The 22,273-nt window shown below is 42.9% G+C and overlaps 1 protein-coding gene across 4 annotated transcripts in view; it reads left to right on the top strand.

Moving 5' to 3' along the window:
- Positions 1 to 22,273, top strand: part of LOC121540806 (ecto-NOX disulfide-thiol exchanger 2) — a 284,655-nt gene that overhangs the window by 180,613 nt on the left and 81,769 nt on the right. For all 4 annotated transcript variants that reach the window (XM_041849939.2, XM_041849931.2, XM_041849916.2 and 1 more), the window contains one exon: positions 10,882 to 11,013. In XM_041849939.2, coding sequence (XP_041705873.1) covers positions 10,882 to 11,013 — 132 coding nt within the window. The remainder of the gene's footprint in view (positions 1 to 10,881; positions 11,014 to 22,273) is intronic.

Raw genomic sequence — 22,273 nt, 5'->3', positions numbered from 1 at the left:
GGAATCGAACCCACAACCCTGGCGTTGCAAGCGCCATGCTCTACCAACTGAGCTACAGGAGGCCCCTGTATAACTGCTGTATAATTAGGATCAATGCCACAATCAAGGTGTCTAAGAGTTATCTCGCATTAATGTAATCATCCTGCTTCTAACTGTCGATAATGTCTTGTGCAAATGGATTGTTTTATAAATGGTGATTGGATTTAATTGATGACAGAGACAAAACACCTTTGCTAACAATGACCATCAGGGCTGTATGTACATTTGATTAGAATCCAATGTCCGTTGGTAACCTCATATTATATTTCCTAGCATTTTGTTCCATGTTACTGTTGGGGAGCAGCTCTCCCCTTTTATCTCTCTCTCGCTCTCACGCTCTCTCTCTCTCTCTCTCTCAATTTCAATTATCTTCAATTCAAAGGGCTTTATTGGCATGGAAAACATGTTTGAGACATGTCTCTCTCTCCCTCTCTCTCTCGTTGTGTTATCTGTGTAATCAGTGTTTCTGTCTGTCACGTCCCTCTCTGCTCCAGTGACACAGCACGAGTGCTCCTGCTCCACACATCTAAAAATGGCTCCGGATAGAAACAGAGGTTGTTTACTAAAAAGCACTCTGTCCTGGGAAGTCTGCAGCAAAAATACTTCAAAGACAAAAATCACAGCCTCTGTGGCTGAGGTGTTTTTTCTCTTCATCTTCAAGGTTGTCTAAGAGAAGAAATCAAGCCTGGGTGCTTTTACAGTAATGTGGTGTCTTTCATTAGCTGCATGTCCCCAGATACCTCAGCCCAACTCCTCTCCAAGTGTCATCATCCTCCGAAAATCTCTTCTCTCTGGACTTGAGAGAGTGATACACACTGAAGAAACACTCACCTAAGAGAGGTGGAGAATGTCAGGAAAGACACACTTGACAAAACTGAAACAGCAAGACCACATCAGAGAATAGAGATTCTCACCATTGTATTATGCTATTGCAACGCCCTCTGATGAAGCCGATTTGTCTCCAACATTATGCTGAGTAGATGGCATTTCACTCTTCTTCTCCTATCATTCCTTGCTTCAGAGTTGAATCACACAGCTCTTCAAAAGGGCGCTGTTAGTTTAAGACTAAATGCTGATCTCATTCAAGCTACTGTATCATAATGAAAGCTAATCAAGCTAGTCAGGCAGTTAGTCTGTGCACACACAGTAATCAGCTGGACTGCATGACAATGCGGTTTTGATTTGTGCTCATTGCTCATGTCAACATCATTATGCTATCGGAGTTCATACCTCCATAATTTGTCTGGTTTGGAGTGAAGAAATATGTGTGGATGATTCATTCAGCTCAGAGGTCAAACAAATATAGAAGCAGAGTGATGTTGGATTTTTGTTAGGATGAAGATAATCTCTGACATGCCTAAAAAAACATCAAGTTACTCGTCCCTGCTGGCAGTAAATGTGAATTAAAGGCTCTGTGAAGAAAAATATGTTTACCTCTTTGGAGACAGCCATTTAGTTTTATCAACTGTCTTGAAAGAAGCTGGTTACAAATGTTTATTTCAAAAGATAAAAACTATAAGAGGAGTTGAGCCTAATGTGTACTTTATCAGCCAAGTTGTTGCAGCTGGAGTCTATTGATGCTACTGTAGCCTGGCTTCCAACCCTAGTGGAGGAGTGAACTAATGTAGCAGTAGGGTCTTTAGTTTGATGAGGAAGATGGGGGACACCCTCTGAAAACCCCTCGAGGCTTGAACACATCAAAAAGACTGGTCAACAGTCTGGGTCTTTAGTTTGCTGAGGAAGAGGGATGGGTAGACCCTTGATGATGGAGAGAGATGGGGAGACCTTTGATGAGGGAGAGAGATGGTGGAGACCCTTGATGAGGGAGAGAGATGGGGAGACCCTTGATGAGGGAGAGAGATGGGGGAGACCCTTGATGAGGGAGAGAGATGGAGACCCTTTCCCCTCTGAAAGCTTCTTGGCAGGATCAGGCTGAGGGATTCCCTGGTGCAGAGAGATATGTGTCCTCAGGCTGCTACTATCAGCTACTTCTGTCTGAACTCTCCTTTCATTGGCCCTCATCCTAAATGAACAGACTCTGAGCCACTCTGAGCGTTCCCTCCCAGCTCCACTGCTAATGAGAAATGCCCTAAGATTTCTATATCATTAAGAGATGAAAGGAGGGAAGAGAAGGTCACTCATGCATTATTCAACTGTGGGTGTGGGTGTGTGTGGTTTGTGTGGTGTGTGTGTGGTGTGTGTGTGTGCATACACCTTTGGGTGGATCTAATGTGTATATCGTTACTGTTGTCTCCAAAGCTCCCAAGTTATGAAATACAGAAACATGATTTAGTTGATTGAATCCAGGCTCCCCACGTTGCTGATCTACATTTTACATTTACATTTACATTTTAGGCATTTAGCAGACACTCTTATCCAGAGTGACTTTCAGTTAGTGAGTGCATACATTTTCATACTGGCCCCCTGTGGGAAACGAACCCACAACCCTGGCGTTGCAAGCGCCATGCTCTACCAACTGAGCTACACGGGACTGAGTTGTGTTGTCTGAGTTGGCTTCAGTTGGAGGGAATCTCTGCTGACACACAAACAGCAGACAAGCAGAAACACACAGATCTGTATCCACTAGATAAAGGTTAAACAGACATCCTTCCACTCCAACAAAGCTATTTCACCATGCATGCATTTTATTCTGCCTGGTGAGTGTTTTTCATGCATTTACATTTTTTACATTTTTTGTAATTTAGCAGACGCTCTTATCCAGAGCGACTTACAGTTAGTGAGTGCATACATTTTCATACTGTATGCATAAGGATGGACTGGCATCACTACTCTGAGGATTGTGTTTTAATGAAAATGACCTCCTCCTATATTGTGATTCATGCTGTGAGTCTAAGGACCCAACCCATATTCAAAGGAAATCACAGACATCTAATGTCATGGTTGTTTTTCCTTTTGATATACAGACAGTGGAAATTAATTAGATACTACACCATTTCAACCACCAATGTTCTGTTCAGCAAGGACAAATGTATAGGCCATTTTCATAATTATAGGTTGATATAACCCCTAATTATTTGTTACCAGGCATTTCACATTTCTGACAAACTGTCATTAGATCAGATTTTCTTTGTGGATGGTCCAGATTTCCATAGAGAATGCCTGCAATTAGTTAGACCAGGGATGGCCAACTTTGATGGGGGTGGGGGCCACAAAAGAACTGAACTCATCATGAGGAGCCGCAGTGGCTCGTGGTTCTGCGTTCCCACATCCCTCATCTAACTCATTTCATGCAATTCTACAAATTTTGCCATGGGTCAGAGAGAAATATTAGCAGTTTTACAGCGCATTTCCAGCATTTCTACAAATTTTTGCAATAGGGTGGAGGCAAATGTTTGCTGTTCTTAATATGATAACTGATGATCAATGGGCCCCACCCCGGCCGCTAGACTAATTTACCAGTCCCATTTTTTGGGGCTGACATGGGCTAATTGAGTGACTGCTGATACAGAACCAAATTTCGAAATTGCACCTTGTGTATTCTATTATTGTAACTCTCAACGCTTTCTTGCTTACTACATGATTCCATATGTGTTGTTTAATAGTTTTGATGTCTTCACTATTATTCTACAATGTAGAAAATAGTACAAATAAAGAAAAACCCTGGAATCAGTCAGTGTCCAAACTTTTGAGGGGTACTGTGTGTGTGTATATATACAGTGCATTCAGAAGGTATTCAGACCCACTAACTTTTTCCACAATTTGTTACGATACAGCCTTATTCTAAAATTGATTAAATTAAAAATATTCCTCATCAATCTACACACAATACCCCATAATTACAAAGCGAAAACAGGTTTTTAGAAATGTTTGCAAATGTATTAAAAATGAAAAACAGAAAAATGAAAAACCTTATTTACATAAGTATTCAGACCCTTTGCTATGAGACTCGAAATTAAGCTCAGATACATCCTGTTTCCTTTGATCATCCTTGAGATGTTTCTACAACTTTATTGGAGTCCAGCTGTAGTAAAATCAATTAATTGGACATGATTCGGAAAGGCACACACCTGTCTATATAAGGTCCCACAGTTGACAGTGCCTGTCAGAGCAAAAACCAAGCCATGAGGTCGAAGGAATTGTCCGTAGAGCTCCGAGTCAGGATTGTGTCGAGGCACAGATCTTGGGAAGGGTACCAAAAAATGTCTGCAGCATTGAAGGTCCCCAAGAACACAGTGGCCTCCAGCATTCTTAAATGGAAGAAGTTTGGAACCACCAAGACTCTTCCTAGAGCTGTTAATCGGGGGAGTAGGGCCTTGGTCAGGGAGGTGACCAAGAACCCGATGGTCACGCTGACAGAGCTCCAGAATTCCTCTGTGGAGATGGGATAACCTTTCAGAAGGACAACAATCTCTGCAGCACTCCACCAATCAGGCCTTTATGGTAGAGTGGCCAGGCGGAAGCCACTCTTCAGTAAAAGGCACATCACAGCCCGCTTGGAGTTTGCCGAAAGGCACCTAAAGAACTTTGACCATGAGAAACAAGATTCTCTGGTCTGATGAAAGCAAGATTGAACTCTTTTGCCTGAATGCCAAGCGTCACGTCTGGAGGAAACCTGGCACCATCCCTATGGTGAAGCATGGTGATGGCAGCATCATGCTGTGGGTATGTTTTTCAGTGGCAGGGACTGGGAGATTAGTCAGAATCGATGGTGAAGATGAACAGAGCCAAGTACAGAGAGATCCTTGATGAAAACCTGCTCCAGAGCGCTCAGGACCTCAGACTGGGGCGAAGGCTCACCTTCCAACAGGACAACGACCCTAAGCACACAGCCAAGACAACGCAGGAGTGGCTTCAGGACAAGTCTCTGAATGTCCTTGAGTGGCCCAACCAGAGCCTGGACTTGAACCTGATCAAACATCTGAGAGACCTGAAAATAGCTGTGCAGCGACGCTCCCCATCCAACCTGACAGAGCTTGAGAGGATCTGCAGAGAAGAATGGGAGAAACTCCCCAAATATAGGTGTGCCAAGCTTGTAGCGTCATACCCAAGAAGAATCAAGGCTGTAATCGCTGCCAAAGGTGCTTCAACAAAGTACTGAGTAAAGGGTCTGAATACTTATGGAAATGTGATATTTCTGTTTTTTGCAAAAATGTCTATAAACCTGTTTTGCTTTGTCATTATGGGGTATTGTGTGAAGATTTTATCAATTTTAGAATAATGCTGTAACGTAACAAAATGTGGAAAAAGTCAAGGGGTCTGAGTACTTTCTGAGTGCGCTGTATGTATATATAATTTATTTGTATTTATTAGTATTATTTTGAATTGGTCCACGGGCCTACAAAAGGGGCCACCAGTTGCCCATCTCTGAGTTAGACCATACTCTTTTTCTCTCTCTCTCTCTCTCTCTCTCTCTCTCCATTCTCCCATTCTTTCCATCAGTTAATCCTGAGTGCAGCCTACCTTCCCTGTCCTGGGGGTGTGTGACCATGATAGTGTTACATAAGGCTTTTCTTTGTAAAAAGGCTGTAATTGGCCTGTTAGCTGTTAAGACCTTGTCCGTTGTAAACTAAATGTCCCTGAGCTTCTCATTGCCTGCTGGGAGGCCTCCAGCCAAGGGGCCTTAAAACAGATTCATTTCCCATCAGCACCCTGGGGGACCGTTTATTGCAGCTTAAAAGCCCTTTACTGCAGCTCAACGGCCAGTAAGGCTGAGGTCAGGCCTGTGGCAGTGTTTCTCATGCCATTACTTTGGCACATAGATAAAAAGGGAATGTCCACCGTTTTGCCAGACTTGATATTTTAATAAAGCTTTGGTGATTTAAGATTTATTTCAAAGAGTTCTCACGAGCCAAACCCTTTTTTCGATAGTCTTGACCTCTTGGCAAATGCATTGGGTATGACAAAAAAAACTGCCTTCATTGAGAGGAAGGGAGGCTATGCTTGGTTTTTAATCAAATTAAACTAAATGGGAAAAAACGGTTTGTTTCTAAATGCAAGGTTTACGGGCACAATAAGCATATATCTCTTGTTCCATGTGCATATGGGCACTTTGCGTCACGGCTGAATAGGCTGCACTTCCGCTGTCAAAATCCATGCCATAACCAACCGTGTTTGCACTAAGACCAGCTTTTGATTGGTCTTAAATATCCCCATGAGCGCATACTGAAATTGGCACTTTGGCGCACATTTTTAAGGACACACCTCAGATATTGCCACCCCTCCCACCTCAGCGTAAGTGAGCTCATATAAGACCAGTAAATTACCAATACATGCGCGGGGTTTGAAAGTAGAAGAGCGCCGGCTTTAACAGGTCGAAATTGCAAACAAGCGTGCATGCTTAACGCCAGCCGGAAATAGAGCCATAGGTATAGTAACCCAATTTTGTTACAATTTAACCCACCATTGATTTTTTTCTGCCTCGTTTGACCTTGGATTGAACACAGTGAAATGTTCAATAGAGCTTACACATTGAATCAATCCCTGCCAAACGTTAGGCATTGAATCATTAAAAACAAGAGAAAAATTGTATAACACGTGTTCAATCTCAGACACGTGTTCAATCTCAGACCATGGTGCTTGCCTACGGAGCTGTGAGGGGAACGGCACCTCCGTACCTTCAGGCTCTGATCAGTCCCTACACCCAAACGAGGGCATTGCGTTCATCCACCTCTGGCCTGCTGGCTCCCCTACCTCTGCTGAAGCACAGTTCCCGCTCAGCCCAGTCAAAACTGTTCGCTGCTCTGGCACCCCAATGGTGGAACAAGCTCCCTCACGACGCCAGGACAGCGGAGTCACTCACCACCTTCCGGAGACATTTGAAACCCCACCTCTTTAAGGAACACCTGGGATAGGATAAGTAATCCTTCTACCCCACCCCACCCCCCCAAAAATATAAAAAATAATTGTAAAGTGGTTATCCCACTGGCTATAAGGTGAATGCACCAATTTGTAAGTCGCTCTGGATAAGAGCGTCTGCTAAATGACGTAAATGTAAATGTAAAATGTAAATGTGTTCGATCTCAGACACGTGTTCAATCTCAGACACATTTAGCCCTTCTCGTGATGACAGATGTATATTTTCACTGGCTGAAATGTATTCTGGTTGGGCCAGCGAGCGTGCGTGCGTGTGTGCGTGTGTGTGTGTGTGTGTGGTGTGTGTGTGTGCATACAAGCGTGTGTGTGTGTGCATACAAGCGTGTGTGTGTGGTGTGTGTGTGTGCGTACAAGCGTGTGTGTGTGCGTACAAGCGTGTGTGTGTGCGCATATAAGCGTGTGTGTGCGCGTACGTGCGTGTGTGTGTGTGTGTGTGTGTGTGTGAGCGAGCGAGTGTGCGTGCTTGCGTGTTGATCTTTCCACTGCTGTTTGCTATTCAGACACACTCCCTCTGCTCTGTGTGGATGTGATTGAGTGGAAGGGAGCTGAGGGGTGCCATGCCAGAGCTCTGCCCTCAAGGTCACTCTAAGAAGCCTTAAATCCCAGGAGGCCAGCGCCCAGGCAGGCAGGGATGGATGGATAGATGGAGGGAACTAGTGAGAGGCACTGTGGATATTTCCTCCACGACATCTTATCATTACAGGGCATGAGGGTAACCTTGACCTTGACCAGCACTTTAACTCTCTGTCAAAGCATTCAGCCCTTAGATAACTATGAACCTAATAAGATCAGAACTCCTAAGACAACCCAGACTTCCTGTAATGAGCTGAACAGTATGGATGCATCGGGATCTTTTGAGAGACAGTGGCCCTGTGGATGTATCATGACCCTTTGAGAGACATTGGCCCTGTGGATGCATTGGGATCCTTTGAGAGACATTGGCCCTGTGGATGTATCATGACCCTTTGAGAGACAGTGGCCCTGTGGATGTATCATGGCCCTTTGAGAGACAGTGGCCCTGTGGATGTATCATGGCCCTTTGAGAGACAGTGGCCCTGTGGATGTATCATGGCCCTTTGAGAGACAGTGGCCCTGTGGATGTATCATGACCCTTCGAGAGACAGTGGCCCTGTGGATGTATCATGTCCCTTTCGGAAACTGAGACTATTTTAAGCTGAACATTGGTGTCACTGTCTCTAAACTGACTCAGGTTGTTCTGTCTTCTTGCTGGCATTTGTGCCCCGTTTGTTTTGACTGGTCAGTGAGACTTTACTTTACTGACTTTATTGTCCCCATGGGGAAATGTTGTTACAGTATCATGTACACGTTTAAAGTGGCGTTTAAATACAGTAGAAAACACTGACAATACAAAATTCATAAGTTACATACCAATAAAAAGAGACTAGCCTGCTGGCCTTACTGGGTCGATAGGAACATTAGCCCGAGCTGTTTAGGAGGGATATCACACCTGGCACAAATGATTGTCTAGTTCTGTTTTTCCTGCCGGGGGGGTGCCCTATACCTGCTCCCAGAGGGGAGTAGTTCAAAGTCCGGGTACAGAGGGTGGCTTGGGTCTAAAAGGATTTTGTGAGCCTTGCTGAGGGCTCTGACCTTAAAGATCTCATCCATGCCTGCCTGTTTCTCTGGCTGACAGTGGCTTTGCCAAACCAACAAACAATACAAAAAGTTAAAATACTGTCAATTAAAGATTTGTAAAACAGAGTCTGTATAGTACAGTCAACATTAAAAGATCCCAGCTTTCTGAGAAAGTACACTCTGCTGACTCTTTTTGTAGATCAGGTCTGTACATTTACTCCACTGAAGCTTATTATCCAAGAGGACACCCAGATATTTGTATTCCTCTACAATCTCTATGTTCTGACCTCTGATGGATGTTGCAGAGGTAGGTGTTATTCGCTTCCTGAAGTCTATGCATATCTCTTTGGTCTTGTTGGTATTGAGGACCAAGTGTGATTCATCACACCACTCTACAAAGTAATTTAGGACCAGACTAGTTAGTTTGACTGGTCAGTGAGACTAGATAGTTTATGACTGGTCAATGAGACTAGTTAGTTTATGACTGGTCAGTGATATGGGTTAATTTGTTTTATCTGGTCAGTGGGACTAGTTAATTTATGACTGGTCAGTGAGACTAGATAGTTTATGACTGGTCAATGAGACTAGTTAGTTTATGACTGGTCAGTGATATGGGTTAATTTGTTTTATCTGGTCAGTGGGACTAGTTAATTTATGACTGGTCAGTGGGACTAATTAGTTTATGACTGGTCAGTGAGACTGTTTACACAACTCCTGTTTGACCTTCTATAAAACACATCCAACCCCCTTCTGCAGTTAGAGCTCTTTCAGTTGTTGTTTCGGTGGATCCACCAAGGAGGGTATAATTGGTTTACAAGCCTCTGAGCCTCATCTCTACCTGACTGTTTGGTCAAAGACACCATGATGACTGCTGTAAAACTGCAGTAAAACAACCATCCCTCTGTCATATAAAAGTTACAGCACCTTGACACTCTGTGGAACCGCTAATGGGTGTGTAATTGGTTAATGAGTGTGTAGTTGGTTAACAAGCCTCTGAGGATCTTGTGAGAGACATTTACATTGGAACAACAGAGTAAGGTTTTAGCAGCCTTTGCCATGGCAACCCAGAGATGGGAGTGTAATGACAGTATCAGGGATGCAGGGACAGAGGTAACATCATTAGTCCTTTATTATACCAGCCCTCAGCTGCCTCGGAACAATCAGCCCGCTGCGCAACTCATTAGACAGGGCATTCAGGGCACGAGCGCGTGCACACACACACACACACACACACACACACACACACACACACACACACACACACACACACACACACACACACACCGCATCAGTGTTAGCAGATGACAGTGACCTTTGAGGTGTGTGAAGTGTTGTTCTCATCATCACCAACTGTTTGTTTTGGCATCATGAGGCAGGAGAGCAGTTCAGTCTCACAGCCAGCCGACACACTTTACCGTCCGTCAGAGGGACGGTACAGAAAGGAGAGAAAGAAAGCCCATTTAGAGTTGTGAAATGGTTTAGTTGGGAGGAATAGGCTGGGGTTGAATGTGTGATCTGTTCTTGTTTACTTGGAGCCTTTTACTATAGGCATCTGAATGTGTTACACTTGGCAGAAAACCAGACTGCTTGCCCTGGGGTTGTGTCTGAATTGATGTGTATGTCTGTAATAGTAGGCCAGAGATTTTTTTAAACTTTTGAATGCCCAACTGCTTTAGAAATTGCCTTTTGCTTAGTACCATAGCTAGTAATCTGCTTTTCATGAGCTTTATTCCCTTAAATTGACCGTGACAGAGAAACATAAACTAGCCCTGCTCTTTTACTGGAGTTTTATTGGCTAGATTCTATCTGAGGAGTGTCAGGAGGCCCTCTCTTAGTAGAGGTCAGAGGTCAGAGGAAGTTCAGCCAAGAGGGGAATTAATGGTAGAAGGCTCATGGGAGCCATGCCTAGGCAGAAGGCTGTGTTACTGGACAGATGGCCTCTCCTCCCTCCACTCTGAATACAATGTAAAAGGCTGTGTTACTGGACAGATGGCCTCTCCTCCCTCCACTCTGAATACAATGTAAAAGGCTGTGTTACTGGACAGATGGCCTCTCCTCCCTCCACTCACAAATAGGAATTATTCCTCTCTGCTATTGCCAGACATGAATTAAAACAAAAAATATATATTTTTTTGTAACACCTTACAGGGTTATAGAAGCTATTAAATAGGAAATGTGAGGGAATCGAACAAAGCAGCCAAAAGTGATTTGAGACAATATCTGATTGTACCGTATTCTGACTGTCTCTCTCTCTCTCTCTCTCTCTCTCTCTCTCTCTCTCTCTCTCTCTCTCTCTCTCTCTCTCTCTCTCTCTCTCTCTCTCTCTCTCTCTCTCTCTCTGTCTCTCTCTCTCTCTCTCTCTCTCTCTGTCTCTCTCTCTCTCTGTCTCTCTCTCTGTCTCCCTCTTTGCAGAAGGGATTCGTAACATGTCAATGGACTCCAGCCCCATGCCGATGCCCATGTCAGACCCCAACGCCTGGGCCACAGCCATGAACAACCTTGGCATGGCTCCCATGAGCATGACGGGACAGCCCCTTATGTCAGGTATGGGTCATTTAATCCTAACCGTACCTCTACTGTAGTTATAACTCTAACCATACCTCTACTGTAGTTATAACTCTAACCATACCTCTACTGTAGTTATAACCCTACCTCTACTGTAGTTATAACCCTAACCCTACCTCTACTGTAGTTATAACCATACCTCTACTGTAGTTATAACCCTACCTCTACTGTAGTTATAACTCTAACCATACCTCTACTGTAGTTATAACCCTACCTCTACTGTAGTTATAACCCTAACCCTACCTCTACTGTAGTTATAACTCTAACCATACCTCTACTGTAGTTATAACCATACCTCTACTGTAGTTATAACCATACCTCTACTGTAGTTATAACCGTACCTCTACTGTAGTTATAACCCTAACCATACCTCTACTGTAGTTATAACCATAACCATACCTCTACTGTAGTTATAACTCTAACCATACCTCTACTGTAGTTATAACCCTAACCCTACCTCTACTGTAGTTATAACCCTAACCATACCTCTACTGTAGTTATAACCATAACCATACCTCTACTGTAGTTATAACTCTAACCATACCTCTACTGTAGTTATAACCCTACCTCTACTGTAGTTATAACCCTAACCATACCTCTACTGTAGTTATAACCCTAACCATACCTCTACTGTAGTTATAACCCTAACCATACCTCTACTGTAGTTATAACCCTAACCATACCTCTACTGTAGTTATAACCCTAACCATACCTGTACTGTAGTTATAACCCTAACCATACCTCTACTGTAGTTATAACCCTAACCATACCTCTACTGTAGTTATAACCATACCTCTACTGTAGTTATAACCATACCTCTACTGTAGTTATAACCATACCTCTACTGTAGTTATAACCATACCTCTACTGTAGTTATAACCATACCTCTACTGTAGTTATAACCATACCTCTACTGTAGTTATAACGTACCTCTACTGTAGTTATAACCCTAACCCTACCTCTACTGTAGTTATAACCATACCTCTACTGTAGTTATAACCCTAACCATACCTATATTGTAGTTATAACCATACCTCTATTGTAGTTATAACCATACCTCTACTGTAGTTATAACCCTAACCATACCTCTACTGTAGTTATAACCCTAACCATACCTCTACTGTAGTTATAACCATAACCGTACCTCTACTGTAGTTATAACCCTAACCATATCTCTACTGTAGTTATAACCGTAACCATACCTCTACTGTAGTTATAACCATAACCATACCTCTACTGTAGTTATAACCATAACCATACCTCTACTGTAGTTATAACCATAACCATATCTCTACTGTAGTTATAACCCTAACCATATCTCTACTGTAGTTATAACCGTAACCATACCTCTACTGTAGTTATAACCCTAACCATATCTCTACTGTAGTTATAACCGTAACCATACCTCTACTGTAGTTATAACCATACCTCTACTGTAGTTATAACCATACCTCTACTGTAGTTATAACCATACCTCTACTGTAGTTATAACCATACCTCTACTGTAGTTATAACCCTAACCCTACCTCTACTGTAGTTATAACCATACCTCTACTGTAGTTATAACCCTAACCATACCTCTACTGTAGTTATAACCATATCTCTACTGTAGTTATAACCCTAACCCTACCTCTACTGTAGTTATAACCATACCTCTACTGTAGTTATAACCATACCTCTACTGTAGTTATAACCATAACCATATCTCTACTGTAGTTATAACCCTAACCATACCTATATTGTAGTTATAACCATACCTCTACTGTAGTTATAACCATAACCATACCTCTACTGTAGTTATAACTAGGGGTGTAACGATCCATCTACTACATCGATGTATCGATTTATATTCCTATGATCCAACTACATCGATCTGTGCTCGGCGAGTTGGCCTTTTGGACAACATATATCAATCTAACATCGTTTTAAAATGTAATAAATCGATTGTATCGATACTAAGAAATAACCCATTGGATTTAAGCACGTCAGACTTTATATGGATGTTTTTTCTTAGCACTTTTAATGATAAAGGCTTTAAACATTACTCGATTCAGTCTGCCTATCCGTGACGTCATCGCCCGCGCCAGCAGCAGCGCAAAGGCGCAAAGACAACAAAACATAGCATGGCGGACGACAGAGGAGAAGCCGACGAGCGAGAAATTATCAAGCCACCATTGCGGTCCTTACAAGAAACAGGAATCTAGGAAACTTCACCTGCACTGTCCAGTATCCATGTATTTATTTCAGTCACACTGGTTGAATTTTTGGCTAAAAGGTTACTGAATCGATTTCAAGTCACTGAATCGTTTCGGATCGTATCGTTCTAAATGAACCAATATCGTCCTTGAATCGTATCGACAACCACGAATCGTGATACAAATCGAATCGTTGTTAAAACGAATCGTTACACCCCTAGTTATAACCGTACCTCTACTGTAGTTATAACCATAACCATACCTCTACTGTAGTTATAACCATAACCATACTTACTGCAGTATAGACTAGGGGGAGTGTCTGGATTGTTTGTCTGTGTGGCTGCAGTATAGACTAGGGGGAGTGTCTGGCATGTTTGTCTGTGTGGCTGCAGTGGAGACTAGGGGGAGTGTCTGTATGGCTACAGTAGAAACTAGGGGGAGTGTCTGGAGTGTTTGTGGCTGCAGTATCCAGTGGGGGTTTCTGTCTGTGTGGCTGCAGACTGGTTGCTGGATTCTGTGGATCCTGCGGCTCTGCTCACATTTGCCTACGTCGGCCATTTTCTGTGTCTCTATTCAAGTGAACATGCTGCGCTGAGTCAGCCAGATGGAGTTATTATGACTCTATTATCAGTCTGAGGACTTGAGATCCACACAGCTCAGTTCCAGACAGTTGACAGGAGCTTTGGGAGTATCACCCTCTTTTGCAAAATTCATGCTTGTTCATATCTGCCATCAACCCCAATACTTTATTGTTTCATACAGAACTTGAGTTATGCATACAATTTATGATTAAGCCCTAAGCTAACCTGTTCTGTGCAATGTTCTCTGTCTAAATATTCATGTTAAGTTCAAAAGAATACAAGATCAAAATTGCTGATATCATTCAAACCAATGAGGGTTTGGAACATTAAAGCCAATTATCTCAGGATCATATTTTTGCAGATAAAAGCTTATAGTCCCAAGCTATCGATGTCATCATTTGTCACCAGAGGAAGAGGCGATTGCGAGAGGTTTTACTCTGCCCAAAATCTTTCCACGAAAATAAGGCTACGAAGTGAGGAGTGTTTGTATATGGAGGTCAATGAGGGTGTTGAATTTGGTCAATAAAAATGTAATTGCTAATTTGCTATGTGAGGGTTATTTGATCGAATGCACTAATATAAGTGGACGCACGTGGCATTTTGACTACTTTGAAAAAAACTACTTTATATCGAAGTTGTGCCTGTTGTCATATAGCTAGAGGATTCATCATGGATATAACCCATTTGAACATGGACATTGCCATTGGGGGCTTCCGCCCTTTTAAAATCATATGGGTGGGGATTCCTATGCGTTGGGAGCAATCAGCCAATGAAGAAGAAGAACATTGACTACTTTAAAATGGAGATGGCCTCAATGTGGTTGCTCATGCTGTCACAGACGCTATAATGGCATAGATACCAAAATTAGTCGTCTATCTCTATGGCCTGTTGTTCACACATGTATCTGCCCTCTCATTGGCTAGAATGGTCCCACCTGATCTCACCTCCTCCCGCCTGCCTTCCGTCATTGAGGCCATGTATTTCCATTGTTAGAGCGGTCACTCGAATATCTTGTCAATATAATAGACAATCTTTGTCACTCCGTCAGGTGAAATTACAGTGGCAGAGCCAACAGATATGTTATCATGAGTCACTCAGTCAGGTGAAATTACAGTGGCAGAGCCAACAGATATGTTATCATGAGTCACTCAGTCAGGTGAAATTACAGTGGCAGAGCCAACAGATATGTTATCATGAGTCACTCAGTCAGGTGAAATTACAGTGGCAGAGCCAACAGATATGTTATCATGAGTCACTCAGTCAGGTGAAATTACAGTGGCAGAGCCAACAGATATGTTATCATGAGTCACTCAGTCAGGTGAAATTACAGTGGCAGAGCCAACAGATACGTTATCATGAGTCACTCAGTCAGGTGAACCATAGAGACGTGTCATTAGACTGTCCTTGGGAGAGAGGAGTGAGAGGAACCAGAGCTCCTTCTAGACCCATAATGTTCCATCAATGTTTGTTTAATGGTTTGGAACTGAGAGTTTGAGATGAATGAAACGCAATATGGCGCTACGCTTCTAGTGTTTATTATTTGTTCAATATCATTAGAAGACAGTCTATCACTTTAACATTACGTTTTGACTCCTCCAGCTATGATGATTTATGCAGCCATGTGTCGTTCCTCTCATATTTCTAGACTGTCTTCTTTCCCAAAGCCTTTTCTAAACCACCTCCTTCAGCTTGTTTAAATCACATTCATATCAACAGAGCTACAGTATTCTAGGCCTCACTGTAATCCACTAGGTCTCCATATTTTAAATGAAGTGGGCTTGGAGGATGCTATTCCCCTACTGGGTTTTTCCTATTGAATTTCATTTGTACAATTTACTGAGCTGCTGCCAGACTTAGCAGACTCTCTTTGCTAGGCTGTTGTGCAAGAGAAAATGATGCACTTTGTTGAGCGAGTTATAGTTGTAGAGCTGTGTTAGTGTGATGGAGAGGTTATAGTTGTAGAGCTGTGTTAGTGTGATGGAGAGGTTATAGTTGTAGAGCTGTGTTAGTGTGATGGAGAGGTTATAGTTGTAGAGCTGTGTTAGTGTGATGGAGAGGTTATAGTTGTAGAGCTGTGTTAGTGTGATGGAGAGGTTATAGTTGTAGAGCTGTGTTAGTGTGATGGAGAGGTTATAGTTGTAGAGCTGTGTTAGTGTGATGGAGAGGTTATAGTTGTAGAGCTGTGTTAGTGTGATGGAGAGGTTATAGTTGTAGAGCTGTGTTAGTGTGATGGAGAGGTTATAGTTGTAGAGCTGTGTTAGTGTGATGGAGAGGTTATAGTTGTAGAGCTGTGTTAGTGTGATGGAGAGGTTATAGTTGTAGAGCTGTGTTAGTGTGATGGAGAGGTTATAGTTGTAGAGCTGTGTTAGTGTGATGGAGAGGTTATAGTTGTAGAGCTGTGTTAGTGTGATGGAGAGGTTATAGTTGTAGAGCTGTGTTAGTGTGATGGAGAGGTTATAGTTGTAGAGCTGTGTTAGTGTGATGGAGAGGAATACTGGTGTGTATCCGTGTGTTCTGTCATTAAGCGCCTTGAGCCAAGCATAAGGAAGCTGCCGTTAGTGCTGCTACCTTCATTAGAGGACTCTCTCTGCATCTCTTAAATACCGCAGCTGCATTGGTATCACACAGACACACACCATCATTGCCAGCGGTCAGGCTGCAGTCAGGTTGGCTGTGTAATAGTGGGAAGGTGGTGAGGCGGCGTGTTGGACAGCTGTAGTCCTCCTCATGAATCACCTGGAGAAACAGATCTTCCATATCTTCTCTCTCTCTACTCTCCCTCTCTACTTTCCCTCTCTCTCTCTCGCCACTTCCATGCGCTCTCTCTCCCTCTCTATCTCTACTCTCTATCTCTACTCTCCCTCTCTCCCTCTCTCTCTCTACTCTCCCTCTCTCCCTCTCTCTCTCTACTCTCCCTCTCTCCCTCTCTCTCTACTCTCCCTCTCTCCCTCTCTCTCTCTACTCTCCCTTTCTCCCTCTCTCTCTCTCTCTCCCTCTCTACTCTCCCTCTCTACTCTCCCTCTCTACTCTCCCTCTCTCTCTACTCTCCCTCTCTCCCTCTCTCTCTCTACTCTCCCTCTCTCTCTCTCTCTCTCTCCCTCTACTCTCCCTCTCTACTCTCCCTCTCTCTCTCTCTCTCTCTCTCTACTCTCCCTCTCTCTCTCTCTCTCTCTCTCTCTCTCTCTCTCTCGTTCTCTACAAAACTCACAAAGTAAAGTAGGACAAATAATATTCATCTGGCACACGCACTGTTTAATTATACATGCATACATTTATACATTATACATTACATCTACATCTACATCCTGTTTTTATTTAAATTATATACAACTTTATTATTCTCCTCTGGGGCAGTTAAGAATGTTAAATTACAAATATCAACTTTTGAAAGTTGTCAGTCCAGAAAACAAAGTAGTCTCAATGTGACCTCTTCCATCTGTTTATCAGTGAAGTCAGAGGTGGCATTCTTATTGAAACCCAGGAGTTCCATGGTCCAAGGGGTAACATTATTTGACTATTTTATTTACTTTTAAATAATTAGTGATTATTGAGGAAAAAATGTATGAAGAAATTAGCTAAAGCCAAGGTTGACCACTAACGGTGTTCCTTCTAAACCAGTGAACTGAGTAGCCAGACACTAAACATGCCCTGTACTGAACTGCATCTATAATTCAGAAAGGCAGAGCTGCTGTGTTTTGCTGGGAACTTCTCAGTCTCAGTGAGATCTGATCCACAGTCAGTTCAGGACTTTATTAACACACCATGCCTTTTTCTAGGTTAATGGTGGCCAAACAGTTGAGAGACTAGATGGCTTTAGAGACACAATACTGGTGGTTTCAATAGGCCCTTTTCACGTGACGTCAGACAACTTCCGTTCTGCCGCGATGCAGGTTATGTTTACATCCGGTGTCGCTTAGGAACGCTTAGCTAGTAGCACATCATTATGGAGTTCACCCAGTCCCTTTCACATCTGCCACCAATACGACTTAACGACGTAGAACGACTTGCTGACAAGTGGTCCCTTACTTCAAGATCGAAGCTTGATAAAGGCTACAAGTTCTTCGTTGAAGGTTACCTGTTTGATTATGAAGGTACGTGTTTATCTTTATTTAGCTTAAATTAGCCCTATGCTAGCGAAGGTTATGAGCTGACGAGTTTCTGTTTTGCAGCCTCTTTTTAATATTACTGCTGTTTGTATCGACCGTAAGATAAGAGTCAGTAATGTATTAATGGCTAATGCTGCGCCCTTTCTCCCAATCACTGTATTGAAACAGTCTCAAGTGTAGTTAACGGTGAGGTGACAGTGAGAGGGCGATGTTACAGGTCCATGAAGAAAAATGAGGAGGCTCATCGGCTTCAGGTTTCTCAGATAAACAGTTCTCTAACATTATGATAAGATAGGTTAAGATAGATACGTTTTCTTTTTGTTGTGTTTTGCTATATTGCATCAGGATTAAATTATTAAACATTTTGTACAAGTAATATATTATTGGATTACAGTAGTATTACGTTTAACGCTGTCTACCTATCCTTACCCCAATCATTCCAGTGGAATCTAGACGGCACTGATCCCTGTTTAATACGGATCCGTCCACTGGCCGATGTGTATCTATCCTCAGGGGGAAAGTGCTGACTGCAAACAAAGGTGCTCCCACGAAGAATCTTAAAACTTGGTCCCTCATCTCTCCTGATCGCCCTCACCCAACGGGCACGTATTTCTCCATCAACAGGGAAATCGTGAAAACTCAGATACGGGAATTTCTGTTTGTTGTTTGAACAAAATGGTACACTGCAATAGCATCTTCTCGAAGATTGTGCCATGCTTCGGTGTTGGATGGGATACTGTTGCGATACAGACACCGAGAGAAAAGAAACAGCTAAATTAACATTCAGCTTTGACCAGGAATCAATATTTATCTAGCTATCATGCACAACAGTATTTGAATAGGTGAGTTACTATACATTCATGAATAAACTAACTGCCTAACAAAGGGTTAGATAGCTAGCTAAGTAAACTTGTTACATTACAGCCAGGCAGCAATGTAACGCTACCTTTAACGTTATCGGTATCTGGTACTAAGTTGTTGTTAGCTAACGTTAGCCCACTTTTAAGTAACTAAGGCAGTGAACAATTATGAATTAACAATAACGTTAGCAAGTTACAAACCATTGCATATACGTAAACATTATTACTCTTAACTTTACTAATTTAACTTAAACGTACCTTTTGGAATTTCTTCAAGTAGCTAGCTTGCTAGTTAGTGGTCAACAGTTGTATTTTCGTTGAGAAGTCTCAGGTTACGGGCGAACGGAAGTGAAGTTAACCTGCTACGCGGAAAGGCGGAAGTTAGATGACGTCATCGTGAAAAGGGCCTATTGTTGTTGTATGAGGATATTATACAGTTGGTTACAAAGAATGCTTTCCTGGTCTGCTGGAGGCCCACAAACAACACACACACACACACACGCACACGCACACTTAAAGCCTTTCTTACTAGATCAGCTTGTACCTTTGAACTAATCCACCTGGATTTTCCATTGATTCTCCATGTGAGGGATTGACCTTCATCCTCTCCTCAATAATTTTTCCTCTGGAGCGCTCTCTCTCTTTCTCCCTCCTTCGTTCTTACAGGAGTCAATCTAACTTCCCTTGCCAAAGAACACAGCTCTGTTACAACACGTGTGTGTATGTATGTATCGTTCTATGATCCTCTCTGAGCCAAGATTCACTGACTCCCATTGAGTAGAACTGGTTTCAAGGAGCCCCTGACTCTAAGCCAAGCCGATCAACATCTAGACAGCTGGATAAATAAACAGTTCAAGTCGAGGGAAATCTTAAAGCTACAGCATGCAATGACATTCTAGATGATTCTGTGCTTCCAACTTTGTGGCAACAGTTTGGGGAAGGCCCTTTCCTGTTTCAGCATGACAATGCCCCTGAGCACAAAGCGAGGTCCATACAGAAATGTTTTGTCGAGATCGGTGTGGAAGAACTTGACTAGCCTGCACAGAGCCCTGACCTCAACCCCATTGAACACCTTTGGGATGAATTGAAACGATGACTGCGAGCCTGGCCTATGCTATTGTGCTCTTGTGGCTGAATGGAAGCAAGTCCCCGCAGCAATGTTCCAACATCTAGTGGAAAGCCTTCCCAGAAGAGTGGAGGCTGTTATAGCAGCAAAGGGGGGGACCATATTAATGCCCATGATTTTTGAATGAGATGTTCGACGAGCGGGTGTCCTCATACTGGGGCTCCCGAGTGGCGCAGGGGTCTAAGGCACTGCATCTCAGTGCTAGAGGCTGTATCACAATTGGCCCAGCGTCGTCCGGGTTTGTCCGGGGTAGGCCATCATTGTAAATAAGAATTTGTTCTTAACTGACTTGCCTAGTTAAATAAATGTTGGATAAATATATAAATACTTTGGATTATGTAGTGTATATACACTGAGTGTACAAAACATTAAGGACACATGCTCTTTCCATGACGTAGACTGACCAGGTGAAAGCTATGATCCCTTATTGATGTCAATTGTTAAATCCACTTCAATCAGTGAAAATGAAGGGGAGGAGACAGGTTAAATAATGAATTTTAAGCCTTGAGGCAATTGAGACATTGATTGTGTATGTGTGCCATTCAGAGGGTGAATGGGCAAGAAAAAATATTTGTGTCTTTGTAGGGGAAATGGTAATAGGTGCCAGGCGCATCGGTTTGTGTTAAGAATTGCAACGCTGCTGGGTCTTTCACGCTCAACAGTTTCCTGTGTATATCAAGAATGGTACACCACCCAAAGGACATCCAGCCAACTTGACACAACTGTGGAAAGCATTGGAGTCAACATGGGCCAGCATCCCTGTGGAACGCTTTCGACACCTTATAGAGTCCATGCCCCGACAAATTTGAGGCTGTTCTTAGTGCAAAAGAGGGGGGTGCAACTCAATATTAGGAAGGTGTTACTAATGTTTTGTGTACTCTGTGTATACCAGTGCCTTATATTCTTACAGTGGGGAAAAAAAAGTATTTAGTCAGCCACCAATTGTGCAAGTTCTCCCACTTAAAAAGATGAGAGAGGCCTGTAATTTTCATCATAGGTACACGTTAACTATGACAGACAAAATGAGAAAAAAAAATCCAGAAAATCACATTGTAGGATTTTTAATGAATTTATTTGCAAATTATGGTGGAAAATAAGTATTTGGTCAATAACAAAAGTTTCTCAATACTTTGTTATATACCCTTTGTTGGCAATGACACAGGTCAAACGTTTTCTGTAAGTCTTCACAAGGTTTTCACACACTGTTGCTGGTATTTTGGCCCATTCCTCCATGCAGATCTCCTCTAGAGCAGTGATGTTTTGGGGCTGTCGCTGGGCAACACAGACTTTCAACTCCCTCCAAAGATTTTCTATGGGGTTGAGATCTGGAGACTGGCTAGGCCACTCCAGGACCTTGAAATGCTTCTTACGAAGCCACTCCTTCGTTGCCCGGGCGGTGTGTTTGGGATCATTGTCATGCTGAAAGACCCAGCCACGTTTCATCTTCAATGCCCTTGCTGATGGAAGGAGGTTTTCACTCAAAATCTCACGATACATGGCCCCATTCATTCTTTCCTTTACACGGATCAGTCGTCCTGGTCCCTTTGCAGAAAAAACAGCCCCAAAGCATGATGTTTCCACCCCCATGCTTCACAGTAGGTATGGTGTTCTTTGGATGCAACTCAGCATTCTTTGTCCTCCAAACACGACGAGTTGAGTTTTTACCAAAAAGTTATATTTTGGTTTCATCTGACCATATGACATTCTCCCAATCCTCTTCTGGATCATCCAAATGCACTCTAGCAAACTTCAGACGGGCCTGGACATGTACTGGCTTAAGCAGGGGGACACGTCTCGCACTGCAGGATTTGAGTCCCTGGCGGCGTAGTGTGTTATTGATGGTAGGCTTTGTTACTTTGGTCCCAGCTCTCTGCAGGTCATTCACTAGGTCCCCCCGTGTGGTTCTGGGATTTTTGCTCACCGTTCTTGTGATCATTTTGACCCCACGTGGTGAGATCTTGCGTGGAGCCCCAGATCGAGGGAGATTATCAGTGGTCTTGTATATCTTCCATTTCCTAATAATTGCTCCCACAGTTGATTTCTTCAAACCAAGCTGCTTACCTATTGCAGATTCAGTCTTCCCAGCCTGGTGCAGGTCTACAATTTTGTTTCTGGTGTCCTTTGACAGCTCTTTGGTCTTGGCCATAGTGGAGTTTGGAGTGTGACTGTTTGAGGTTGTGGACAGGTGTCTTTTATACTGATAACAAGTTCAAACAGGTGCCATTAATACAGGTAACGAGTGGAGGACAGAGGAGCCTCTTAAAGAAGAAGTTACAGGTCTGTGAGAGCCAGAAATCTTGCTTGTTTATAGGTGACCAAATACTTATTTTCCACCATAATTTGCAAATTAATTCATTAAAAATCCTACAAT

Source organism: Coregonus clupeaformis, chromosome 3, assembly GCF_020615455.1.
Source record: "Coregonus clupeaformis isolate EN_2021a chromosome 3, ASM2061545v1, whole genome shotgun sequence".
NCBI classification, from domain to species: domain Eukaryota; kingdom Metazoa; phylum Chordata; class Actinopteri; order Salmoniformes; family Salmonidae; genus Coregonus; species Coregonus clupeaformis.
The sequence above is the reverse complement of the archived record's forward strand: the minus strand, read 5'-3'. Positions and strand labels throughout refer to the sequence as shown.